This window comes from Micrasema longulum, unplaced genomic scaffold (genome assembly GCF_059751315.1).
Source record: "Micrasema longulum isolate JH-2025_06_02 unplaced genomic scaffold, ASM5975131v1 h1tg001537l, whole genome shotgun sequence".
NCBI lineage: Eukaryota > Metazoa > Arthropoda > Insecta > Trichoptera > Brachycentridae > Micrasema > Micrasema longulum.
Window position 1 is genome coordinate 437,130 of NW_028278720.1, and position 12,045 is coordinate 449,174.

A 12,045-nucleotide genomic window follows, 5' to 3' on the forward strand; every position below is an offset into this window, starting at 1 on the left:
CGTTTGCGTTGTGTGGCATAAAACAAGAAAGTACTTATAAATATTCAGTTATTCCGAAAATCGATTGATGTCATTGCACGCAATTAAAAATATGAAAATAAGCCGTGCTTAAGCTAGGTAGATCTTAGTAAAAGTCAGTTTTCGTTCTGTTGAGAAAAAAAACAGCCGGCACGGCATGACAAAGATCAGGTCTCGAATGCGATCCGTGCGGAGTCTAATCTGAGCTCTTAAGAACGGTCAGATGGTAACGCATAGCATGGATCTGGATAAATCTAAAAAAAATGCTTAAAATAATCATTTCCCTACCCGCACCCAATGGTGCATGGGCTCTGCATTGGTACACCGATTACACGCTACATGGATCATTCTTGTTGTATGGAAGATAAGGTCTTCTGCTTCAGGAACCCATTACAATGGGAAGGTAACATCTTCAATTGTCTATAAGCTAAAAATCGAATTTGTCATACTAATTTGTTATCGGGTTGTGGTCCTGTGGCTAGTGTCTCGGACTCACGGACCAAAGGTTTGTGATTCGAATCCTACTCTGCCCCAACTTGATTCAACATTTTCTAATAGTGAGTTAATTACAATTTGTTGAAGATGGCCCTCAAAATTAAATATTTGGGTTAATCATAAGAACGCAAATATTTTTTTTTTTTAATTAAAAAAAAGAAAAAAAAAGTAAATTTGTAAGGATGTATTTTTGAAACTTGTTCAAATAAAGATATTTCCGCACAGAAAATTCGATTTTACTTCATAGACGATTGAATGTTATTCTGTTAACGTGTTCACTTTCCAATGTATCGGGCCCAGGAACAATGGAATACGTCAGTGTAGAATCACCTTTTCAACCAGTTCACGTCCACCTTGCCAGAAATCGAACCGAAAACATGGTTGGCGAACAGGCCAACAACTGAACTTGTCTCCACTTAATTTCCTTTTTCAAGTTTTTTTCCTGAGAATACCCATCGAGTCGAAAACACTCTTCCTTCTTCTGGTTCTATTTGACACACATAAATTTATTCGATATACGATTACCTTTCTTTCCCATCGTTCTCTTGAACCAACCTTATGGTACACCAACCTTACATCAAGATAGAAGAAATAAAAAAAAATTACATTTTTGGATTCGGAACAATATAAAAAAAATTATGACATTGCATCAAAATATTGCATGATAATTCTTGGAATCGTTGCGCGTTTTTGTAAAAGTTATCATAAATCGTTACCATATATATATTTTTTTTAAATAATATAATTATGATTTTTTTTAAATTTCAAACGTTATATTTTTACTAAAACTAAAACCCCACAAAGCCACTTTCTGTAGCTTGTTGGTTCATAGTAAACTTTCACCTTTCAGTGCCTAGAATTGAAGAACATCCTTATCGCATCAAAGGTAAGTCCATTTCCGTGCTCCTTTCCTTTCTTCAAATATTTTTTATATTTTACAAAACTGAATGAAATTAGGTTTTACGCTACAGTCCGCCTTTTCCGTACCAAATTATCCTTCCAGCACATTGATTTTATATTTTTTGCAACTACTATGGTAAGATGTATAGTGGGATTTGCATTTTAGTGTAATTAGTATCCGAACGAAGAGACGGGTGCGTCTAGAAACCGGTTGATATAGAAAAGTCGGTAAATGGTGAAATACAAATATGTACTAACAATTATTGACATAATGTTGTTAATGCCTATTTTTAAGCCACGTTTGTCATGTCACAAGCTGCCATTTATCGTTTAGCAATGTTTGATTAATTTTATGGATTAAGTAAGCTTCCGTCGTTAACATTGACTTGTATTTCAATTTTATTATTTAAAAGCAATTAAAATAGTGCAACACTGTTATATTCTCTTGTCATAATAATGTCAGTTTGTACATTAAAGTGTTATGAATTTATACACCATTAAAAGAACCATATAAAACAAGTATATGTCTACATACATACATGCATAGTTTGTCATGAATTTTATACTCATTTATATTGCAGGGGGGCGATTACAAACGCTATCTTCATCGGAATATATCGAGACGGTATGCTTAACTTTTCTACTATCTCTATCAAATGTTTTCAAATATGTTTAAATAAATTAGTAATTTTATTGATAGTAAAAATATGTTAAATGTACAAAGAAACCGGGATTTGTGTCAATATCATTCTCGTAAACATCATAATATTCAATACTAGCGCCAAAAGATCTAGCGAGATCGACTCTAGCGGACGATTTTCTCATCATGTCTGCGCATGCGCAATCGTCCCCGAGAATATTCTGTTTTGCACAATTCTTTACCCTGAATTTGTATGAAACATACCATATCTCGTAAAGTCGTCATTTGAGCGAGATAGACAACGCTTCGTACCGGTGAATCGTGCGTTTGAGGAGAAGATAATATACATACTCTGGGCATTGCCAACGCATGCGAAGATTTGAAGTTTGAAGTTCATTAGTAATGTCACTTTGAACATGCGTAATGACATGATATTAGTACAAATTTAGTTACCTATACCGTGCGTATAATGTTAGGCGAATTTAGCGTTCCTGGTTCCGATGCGCGGGCTGCCATACTATTGCTCGTTTATCACGTTGGACCTGTCATATTGTTATAATATAATTTAACTTTGACAAAACGTTGACAAAATGTAAAGAAATGCATTGCCAATGTTTTTGGTCAAGAGCCGCCAGTGATTGTAATACATATTTATTTATCATAGTAGCAACATTTCTTACGAGTTCTTGCCATTGCACCTTACGGGATCATTTAAAACGTCAAATAACATAAGGTATGCAATTTTTCTAATTACCTCGAATATTTTTTCATAACAGCTGGGTGTAGGGCCGCTGCTGTCTCAACTGTCAAGCTTTACTCCGAGGTCAATCTCAAAGAAAAATTAAACGCTTCCGACAAAAAATCAAAAACTCACCGTGATGAAGAGGCGGCGCTTTTCCCTCGAGGAAATCTTTTTTACATATGAACTTATTGTCTGCCAACACATAAAGTTCTTCTCCGGTGCTGAGTTGTTTGCGGCAGACGAGGCAGGTGAAGCAGTTGAGATGGAAGACGATTTCTCTGGCCTTGCGGACCAGCTCTGATGGAGATATGCCGTCCCCACAGCCGCCGCATTTGGTGCCATATCGCCTGGAGATGGAGAAGTCAATGTCAAAAGACAGTAGCATATGCTTTAAATCATTGGAATCCAGAATCAAGAATACACATTTTAAAAGTTTAACCCAGGCATGGAGAATTTTTATTGCTAGGCTAAACTTTGAAAACGAGCAACAGACAAGAACATCTAGCTTTAGATTTTAGACTGTTTGGAACTTATCACACAGCAGAGAAAATTATATGAAACACGCTGTAGGCTTGAAACCCTACTGGACAGTGGACTATTTCCTGCAGAACAACTAACTCTTACGTGGAAGATGAGATGTTGCTCTAGACTTGATTACCTGTTATACTATGGATATTGAAAGCATCCACCACATGCCCGAATCCGTTTTAAAAACTAAATATCTTTTTTAGGATTCACGCATGCACGCAAGCATTGTTTTTTTCATAACAAATTGATTATATTTATTCCTCTACCAACCAAAATCAGTAAGAAAAACCGCGTAAACATATTTACATTAACAACTTTAAATGTAGTCCTAAACTTCCTCATCGTATCGCCTACATGGTAGGGACAAAGGGAAGTATAAATAAATAAATCCATCATCTAGTTTAAACCCTTTTATGTCGACAGTGAAAGGAAATATTTTTTGTATCTGCTGTATGGAGCATCAGGGCCTTGATTACAATGGGAACATTTATCTTTAATTTTATCTATAAAGTAGAAATAAGTTTTCTGAATAAAAATCAGACTATACATACATTTTACTATGGTGAAGATACTTTAAATGTACATGCAAACATACTCATTTTAGTACACAAATATCGTTTTGTCTTTATAGATAGTCGAAGATAACTCTCTTAACTTCCCATTGTAATCGGGGCCAAGAACCGCCTCCGGGTGACCCTCAAGGCCGGTCACCAGCGGCGCACCCAAAAGCAGCAGACTTACCCAAAGACTGCCGGTTGCAAACCAACTTTTGCCACCGGCGTACGATAGACAGTTAAATTGGTCATTCCTCAAAACACGGTTACCTGTTGCAGGGCAGTTACCTGAAGAAATTTTTACAGCAGCAGAGCTTAGCCTCCCAGGAGAGGCACTTATCGGTGAGAAGCTCGCGGCAGTGCACACAGCGGGGAATACTAGAAGTTGCTGCAGACCCTAGACACGGTTCCACGGAGGATGAAGGACAGTTACCTGAAGATGTCGTACCTGCAGAATAGCTTGGCCTCTCTAGAGAAGCACTTGTCAGTGAGAGGCTCGCGGCAGTGCACACAACTGAGAATACTAGATGTTGCTGCAAACCCTAGACACGGTTCCACGAAGGGTAACGGACAGTTTCTTGAAGAAGTCGTTCCTGCAGAAGAGCTTGGCTTCTCGAAAGTGGTACTTATCGGTGAGAGGCTCGCAGCAGTGCACACAGCTGAGAATACTAGATGTTGCTGCAGACCCTAGACACGGTTCCACGGAGGATGAAGGACAGTTACCTGAAGAAGTCGTTCCTGCAGAAGAGCTTGGCCTCTCTGGAGAAGCACTTGTCGGTGAGAGGCTCGCGGCAGTCCACACAGCGCACGCAGGCCGCGTGCCACGCGCGCTCTAGCACCTTCAGCAGGAACTTGTCAAGGATGGGCTTGTCGCAGCCCGCGCACGCCATCACCGTGCCGCCCGCCACCGCCTCGCCTCGCCCTGAAATCAAAACAATTATATAATGAAAACGTCGCTTATACTTATAATTTATTCATCAAAGAATCAACCAGATACCCACTGTTAAATATACTTTTTCCGAGAAGCATTTTGTATAAATATTATTAATGTTGACCAAGAGAAACTGAATCAATGAGGAAGTTCAATGGTTTTTTAAATTTTATTATTTGTTAATAGACCATTAAACTTAGTCAATTTTTTATTTTTATTTTATATATCGTATTGTCAGCGCTACGATTTTTTAAGGTTTCGTATTTCTGAAATAACTCCGCGTGTAACGTTAGAGGTTCATTTCCGCTTATTCTCATTCAGTTCTTTCCATTGGTCCAGAAACAACAGGCAGACCGGAAATCTTCCATAGCTCGCAGATCATAGGTTGATTCACACGAACCAGTGACGTCATTCAAAGTAGTGCGTTTTTGTCAACAAAAAAAAATCGGGTTACGGTCCTGTGGCTAGTGTCTCGGACTCATGGACCAAAGGTCTGTGGTTCGAATCCCACTCTACCCGAACTTGATTCCATTTTCTAATAGTGAATTATTTACAACTCGTTGAAAATGGCCCTCAAAATGAAATATTTGGGTAAATCATAAGAAAGCAAATATTTATTTTTTCTAAAAAAAAAATACATATTTTATTATTTTTTCCATACATTTTCAAGAAACTTTGCACTACAATTGAATGCTATAATTTTTACCCCGCGCAATAAAACATTTTTGTATCCAATTTCCCGTAGGGCTGAAGTTCCTTATTACGTAGGTACATGTGATGTATTTATACTTTTTTAGCTATAATTTAAAATAATCATAATAATTAATAACTACTTGTTATTTTTATTAATTTAAAAAAAAAAAAATGTTAAAAGTAAAAGTAAAGATACGCACGCCTGTTCGTAAACGAGTTTTTGCCCAATTTTTCTGGTTGAAATATTACTATATGTAATAACATTTTTTTTTTCTGTTTTTTTTTTTAAATAGAGAAATACTTTCTATTATTTACTCAAATATTTAATTTTTCAGACCATTTCCTAAAAGTCGTTAATAACTTGTGCTGAAAAATGGATATCGAGTTGTGGTAGAGTGGGATTCGAACCTAGGACCTTTGGCCCGTGAGTCCACAATACTACCAGGGGACCATAACCCAATATAGACAATTGTTAATAGTATTTGTGTAAAGGCGCCTTTAAATAAATGTCGTAATATTATGGCTGTTCGTAAATGAGTTTTTTTTAGAATTACAATTATTAAATAGTTATAATTATTAAATTAAATAAACATTTACACAATACGTAATACGCGTTATAAACCACTTGCATTCCAGTAGCTAAATCACAAATAACTATCGACGTGCTAATAAGCTACGTGATAACAATTTCGCACCATAGTTGTTTATCGTATTCGTTTCGCGACGCATAATCCTGCTGCGCAATCACATATTTGAATTTCACTGGTTTAAATATGGAAAATATTCCAAACTGCTATTTTTAGTTATTTATTTATTATTCACCATGATAATTATTGCATTTAGCCGGCGGTTGGCAAGCCAAATGTCAAGAAAAGCAGTCGCCATAGTAATTGTAATTTAATTTCCACTTTTTTGTATTAGATACTCCTTAATATTTTGCAAATGCAATATATTGTATTATTTTTTATAGTAAACGCCGATTTTTTGCCAATGAACTGTATTTATTTACGGGGAAAACAAAAAACAAGCCGGCACGAGCGTTGACTTAGAGATTACACACGCGTTGACTTATTTTAATTTTCACTTTTTTGTATTGGATACTATTTTGCGAATGCAATATATTGTATTCGCAAAATTCAATTACAATAATTCAAAATTCAATTACAATCTATAACCTACTTCCACTATCTATTAAAACAATAAGTAACGAGAAAATGTTCAAAAAGGCTATAAAAAAATGGATCGTGGAGCTAGGTAGAAGTCAAAAAAATATTGAATCAACTGCTCCACAAGTGTATAGCTTATGTTAGGTTTTTGTTATTTTCATTGTGCTTTTTGTAATATAAATAATATAGATGTACATATATACCTTGTTTTTAAAGCAGTGAATATTTTGTTAATTATCTCTGTTTATTAAGTTAGTATTCTTTGTTTATTCTCTAATGTAAAAACATTTCAAAAAAGTATATTGTTAAGTGTCCTCGGCACATTATTTTTATTATTAATTATGGTTTGTAGAAGAAAAATATAAAATATAAAAACACTGTAAATCACACTCTAAGCACAAGAGTTAGTCTCTTTTTTTGGAGAGTTACAGTGATAAAATTTACTAGATGCATAAAGTAGATCTGTATATATTTTTTTAAAAACATGTACCTTTTATGAAGTTCATTAATAAAAAAATAATAGAAAATAAATGAAATATACCAATGTCGTATGTATTGTTTATTGTTTGTGAACCATAATAAGTATAATAAAAGTAAATAAAATGGTGGCACTAGAGCAATGATTTTTTAACACGCTATAGAAATTTACCATTAGCGTATCTCCATTGTTTTGCTTTTTTGATAAATGGTCTTTTATGTGAGCTAGGACCGTCCAAAAACCCATAAATACGCCCAGTTTTATCTGCCGTCTTCGGACGCAGTATTCAAATATGATAACTATTTTTGAAAATGCCCCTTAATTTATTTAAAAATAAATTAAGACTCATTCTTTCTGGCGGCGATACGATCCCACTTGCTGTTTAATGATGCTCACACTTACCCACACCTAGCACTTACTCCCACACAAATACATATAAACACACCCTTTAAACAAATTTCAACAGGGATGGAGAATACCTTAAAAAGGGAATATGGAAGTCTAGGCATTTACAGGGCTTATGACCTGTCATTGGCTAGTTTAAGTGGCCACTTTACACACTGTGTAACATTCACCATTCTGCCAATGTTTGAACATCCATATTTCTTCAATTCTTCCATTTGTTGATGTTAGTGAAGTTAAAGAGCTGAAACCTTTATTGTTACGAAGGGATTTATCTGACTGAACTATTTCACATACTAGGCAACGCCTGAAAACAATTTTCCATTTTTTTATCTTCTTCTTGGACCTGTTAGTTTTATTACAATATTTGAGTTTGTCCAAATGTTTGTAGACAAAAGACTGGATTTCACCCCCCGGGAGTCATTAAGATTAACAAATTACAACAATTTTTTACAGCAATTTTTTTTGTAATTTGTTACTCTCAATGACTCCCAATGGGGTGAAATCCAGTATTTTGTCTACAAACATTTGGACAAACTCAAATATTGTAACTCATCCTTTTGTTGTACCATAATTTAATATGTATGATTCTTATTTAGAAACTTCGCTGGTCTGTCTTTAAACCGTATTTTTTTATGATATTATATCGCTGTCGACTGTTTGTTTCTTTAAAATAAATAAAAACTCAAAACGTACCGACACAAAAAAAATAATTTTGATACTCTTTTTAAAAAAAAACAACAAAATCCGGTTACGGGCGGTCACTAGTAAGTATAAAACAACCAACCCAGCAACCACTATGGAAACAATGAAAAACAGGAAATCCAAATTCTAAGTTAAAGTTAAAGTTAAAAACTTAAGATTATATTTTTCAAGACTAACGTTAACACTATCTATTCATCTTTTGACTTTGACTGTAATCTCTAAGTACGTTCGTTTTAATTTCTTTTGTTAATTGTGAAATAACAACCCGGCTAAGGACATCAATCCTTTACACTGTGTCCTCACACCTACTCATTTGCATTTGTCACAATATCCTACTGAGAAGGGCAGATTAAGGATTAAGGGTACAAGTTACAACACGGCAGAGACAGGATTACTTTGACAAGCCTAATGTCTTTCCTTTTCCTTTTATTACGGGCCAACTGATATAAAAATTGAATACATAATTCCAATCGATAACCAGATTTATTTTAATAAAGATAACAGATTCCTAATATATAAATTGAAAATGAATGCTGCAAGGGACGAAGTGTATTTATTTTTTTAATAGTTTGTTTAAAATTTGAGTACTTTATTTTATTTTATTTATATTTTATTAACATAAACGGCAAATCTGCCTTTTACAAACATTTATAATATTAACATATTTGGCTTAATATATATTTTTTTTTAAACATGAATTTCCTTATACCCAAGATTTATATTAAAGAAATTAACCTAAAAATTATACAGCATATTCAGTAGAAAGTTTAAATAATAAAACATTCTACAGTAAAACAACAAGTAAATCATAAGTACTGTTTCACACAGCTAGACAAAGTGAACAAAAAAACAATGTTGATGTTCAATGTTGAATAATACATTTTTCAACGTACTCCATTGCGTAAAATAAAATTAAAATATTTATTGTGTACCTATATTCATGGCGAGTGGGGGTTTTACATAAATGTTTTTCGTTTTATTCGTTTTGATTAAATTTAATATTCTGAAAGTTGTAAAGAAAAATGTGTTTAATTAAAATGTCTTTTATGAATATGGAAGTCGAGGCATTTACAGGGCTTATGGCCTGTCATTGGCGCAAATAAATATTGGACATATAAATGGACACCCTCAAAACAGTGTCATTTATAATTTTTACTTTTTATGTTTTGTAATTTATATTTGTTATAATTTTTTTGTTATTATTAGCATTTACATTTATTCTTTTAATTCTAAATGGTATATTTTCTAATTTATATTTGTTCTTCAATTTATATTATAATCGGTTTATTTTCTAATTCATATTTATGTTTATTTTTTTAAATTATTAATGGTATATTTTCTAATATATATTTATGTTTCAATTTTTAGAATTATCGGTTTGTTTTAAAATTACCATTTTCTAATTAATGATGGTATATTTTCTTATTTGTATTTATTATTGAATTTTTATTATAACCTGTAAGTTTTCGAATATAAATTTATGTTTGATTTTTTAAATTATTAATGGTATATTTTCTATTTTATATGTATGTATTTTGAATTTTTTAAATTATTATTATAATTAGAATTTTTTTAAGCATCATTTAATGAAATGAAAAATAAAATACATGTAAAAAAGGGTCCTTCCTAAATACAGGAATTTCCTAGCTAGTCGGGACCTTAGACAGAGAACTTCTGTACATTTTAAAACTGTGAAATAAATTTAATCAAGTAACTGCTAAAAGAAGAATTATAAAAATTTGAAAATGGTTTCAGGCGTTGGCTAGTAGGTGGATTGGTTCAGCCGAATGAATCTCACCCACATGATAAAGGTTTCAGCTCTTTTACTTCTCAAAACTCAATAGATGGAAGAGTTGGGGAAATTTGGATGTTAAACATGGGCAGAATGGGGAATGTTACACAGCGTGTAAAGTGGCCACCTAAACCAGCCAATGACAGGTCATTAGACTTGTCATTGATTTGCCTAGACTTCCATATTCCCTTCTCAAAAATATTTTCCCTCTGTGTTGCAACAAAGTTACATTAATTTTGTTTTTGGAAATTCAAAACAAGTTTTTGAAATTTTCGTTTATATCTCGAAGCTTTCTATAAAGGTACTAAAATCTTCCTAAACGGTGTCAAAATAATCATTACTTTGCTTTTTTTCTACTGGTATTTCAGTAAAGAAGGGCACTAAAAATTTCTAAGGGTATTTTCCTCTAAGCACTGTGACAGAAAGGTTTGTGTGTCCATTCGCATTTTTGTGGTTAGGTTAGGTTAGGTTACGAATGGAATTAGTTCTGGTAAGTTCCACTTCCTTAAATTAGGGGGATAAGCGTGTCCACAGACCAGGTATAAAGTTATACGGGAAATTGTAAGTTGTCTGTCAAAAAGAGTAGAAAACCACTAATAACCGACTTAAAGTAAATATACACGTTGCTCTCTTACTAGCTGCACCTCATATTTACTATACAGGGTGTTCTTTAAACCCTGTCACATCCGAAACCACGATGATCAGTATGGGCAAGAAGACATATTAGCATATTTTTTTTAATATTTAGAACAAAGAAAATTTAAAAAAATAAAATATTAAAAAACATAAATGGTTGCTTACTTCTGCAGGGGAGAAGTGAGGGGAGCGTGACGCAGTATCAGACTCCCCCCTTCCTCCTTCTCGTTTCACCCCTGCAGAAGTAAGCAACCTTTTGCTTTTTTCGATATTTTATTTTTTTAAATTTCACTCGTTCTAAAAAAATTTTTTTATATGCTAATATGTCTTCTTGCTCATACTGATCATCGTGGTTTCATATGTGACGGGGTTTAAAGAACACCCTATATATTGCGTTGCAGGCAACAATTCAAAAAAGTTATAGAATATCACGATTTATAAATTTTCAATTCAATTCATTTATTTAAATATTACACATACATTACAAACATCCATTCGATTCGCACATATTATAAAAAAAAGAAAAAATACACGAAAGAGACTCGTGTCAAAGTAGTAGGAGAATCCTGCTCCGGAAAACCCCTTTGGATACATGGAACAGATCAATATCCAGAGCGATGTTGTTCAGCTAAGCGGTAGCCCTTCCAACAGACATAACCATAGGCAAGTTGGTCCTGTACATCGGAATATGAAACAATCAATTCAATCAATTGTCCCGTAAAGTCAACACGACAAGTTCATTTTGTTTATAATTTATTGCCCAAAAAAATGTATGTTCAAAACTCGTTTATTTATCGTAGCTGCTCCAAATTTAATTTACTTTGTTGTACCCCATTTAGATATTTTTAATACAAAATTTTGTGACTTCAAAAAAAACCTTTTTATAACACTGTAAAATAAAACATTTGTCAGTGTGTTATAAGTTTATGTTCCTTTAATTATGTTTATTTTATTATAATATCAAAATGTTGAATTAGTCAACTATATTATGAAAATCCCTCTCCTCCACTCCTCCACTCTATTTCCTCATCCCTTAACCTTCTTAAGAGCTCTTTTTTTTCTCATGTCTTATATAATATATTATTTTTCTCATTACTGTGTAGCATGTTCTCTCATTATATTTGTGAAAAACTTTTACTGGATGTATGTACTATTTTTTATAATTTGTATTCTTATATAACAACTGTTGTTTTTCCCTCATAAAAAATAATAAAAAAATGAAAAAATCTATGCTGACGCTATCTTAGGTTATTATAAGGAACAAACAAACCAATGCTCATCATAATCTCAGGATTATCGACCATGCCGCGCAACAAACGATAAAAATGTGTAGTCAAATACACATTCCTTCTGTTCTGTATAAGA

General features: G+C 33.3%; 1 protein-coding gene across 1 annotated transcript in view; it reads right to left on the bottom strand.

The window, feature by feature from the left end:
- The window catches only part of Lim1 (LIM homeobox 1), a 160,920-nt gene that overhangs the window by 129,900 nt on the left and 18,975 nt on the right, over positions 1-12,045 (bottom strand). Inside the window, exons 2-3 of the mRNA XM_088236345.1 lie at positions 4,601-4,799; positions 2,928-3,142 (exon numbers count right to left, since the gene is read on the bottom strand). Coding sequence (XP_088092471.1) covers positions 2,928-3,142; positions 4,601-4,767 — 382 coding nt within the window. The 5' untranslated portion in view covers positions 4,768-4,799. The remainder of the gene's footprint in view (positions 1-2,927; positions 3,143-4,600; positions 4,800-12,045) is intronic.